The following is a 1,204-nucleotide window of genomic DNA, read 5'->3' on the forward strand; positions in this document are numbered from 1 at the left end:
CAGCAGTCTGTCCTTCATTGACCTCTGTAATTCCACTATTGTTACCCCCAAAATGCTGGTCAATTTCGTGATGGAAAAGAATGTTATCTCCTTCCCTCAATGCATGACTCAACTCTACTTCTTCTTAGTTTTTGGTATCTCAGAATGTCACATGTTGGCTACCATGGCTTATGACCGCTATGTTGCCATCTGTAGCCCCTTGCTTTACAATGTTACCATGTCTCCTCAAGTATGTTGCTGGTTGTTTGCCGAGGTGTACAGCATGGGCTTGGTTGGTGCCACGGCTCACACAGTCTGTTTGCTGAGATTGCTTTTCTGCAAGGCTGATGTAATAAACCATTACTTCTGTGACCTTTTGCCATTACTGGAGCTCTCCTGCTCTAGCACTTTTGTCAGTGAGGTAGTAGCTCTCTGTTTAAGTGCATTTAATATTCTTCTCCCAGCCTTGACCATTCTTAGCTCGTATATCTTCATCATAGCCAGCATTCTCCGCATTCGCTCCACTGAGGGCAGGTTTAAAGCCTTCAGCACTTGTAGCTCCCACATCTTAGCTGTTGCTGTATTCTTTGGTTCTCTGTCATTCATGTACCTGCAGCCCTCATCAGTCAGCTCCATGAACCGAGGGAAAGTGTCCTCAGTGTTTTATACTACTGTTGTTCCAATGCTGAATCCCCTAATCTATAGTCTAAAGAATAGGGATGTAAAAATTGCCTTAAAAAAGTTCTTTGAAAAAAGAAAGTTCTTGTGAGAATTTATTTTTCCTTTAGTGACAATCTGTAATTTCTGTAGTTTTGATACAATCACAATGACAGACAGCAGTGTATGTTCACAAGTCATGAGTTTACTGCCGGTGTTCATTTGAAGAAAAGATCTGAAGGTACAAAGGTAGGACTGGATTTAAATAAGGTGCCACATATGGAAAAGACAATTCTGAGACAGCCCACAATCTTTCTATCCAAAGCTATTTCTATCACCTTCAAGTAGTTTGTTTTTTCATTATAGAATTTATTGCTTCAGTATTTTAAAAATAATCATAGTGCCTTACTATCAATTAATCATCAAAAACTTTACACCTATATCTAAAAGCAGGTATAACCCTTTCCTTAATGATATATATCTCTTCTTTTAATTTTTCATTTATTAATATATGATGTTTAGTTTTTAAAAATGCTTCCATATCATTATGCTTTTCCACATGCTTTTC

General features: G+C 38.1%; 1 protein-coding gene across 1 annotated transcript; it reads left to right on the plus strand.

Moving 5' to 3' along the window:
* Positions 1–4: 4 nt before the first annotated feature.
* Positions 5–748, plus strand: LOC104872231 (olfactory receptor 150; the record flags this gene model as incomplete). The annotated part of the gene is made up of 1 exon (XM_010638437.1): positions 5–748. A coding segment is annotated over one exon (744 nt), but the record flags the coding sequence as incomplete, so codon positions are not given.
* Between the last annotated feature and the right edge of the window lie 456 nt (positions 749–1,204).

Source organism: Fukomys damarensis, unplaced genomic scaffold (assembly GCF_012274545.1).
Source record: "Fukomys damarensis isolate Sample0158 unplaced genomic scaffold, DMR_v1.0_HiC HiC_scaffold_26461, whole genome shotgun sequence".
NCBI classification, from domain to species: domain Eukaryota; kingdom Metazoa; phylum Chordata; class Mammalia; order Rodentia; family Bathyergidae; genus Fukomys; species Fukomys damarensis.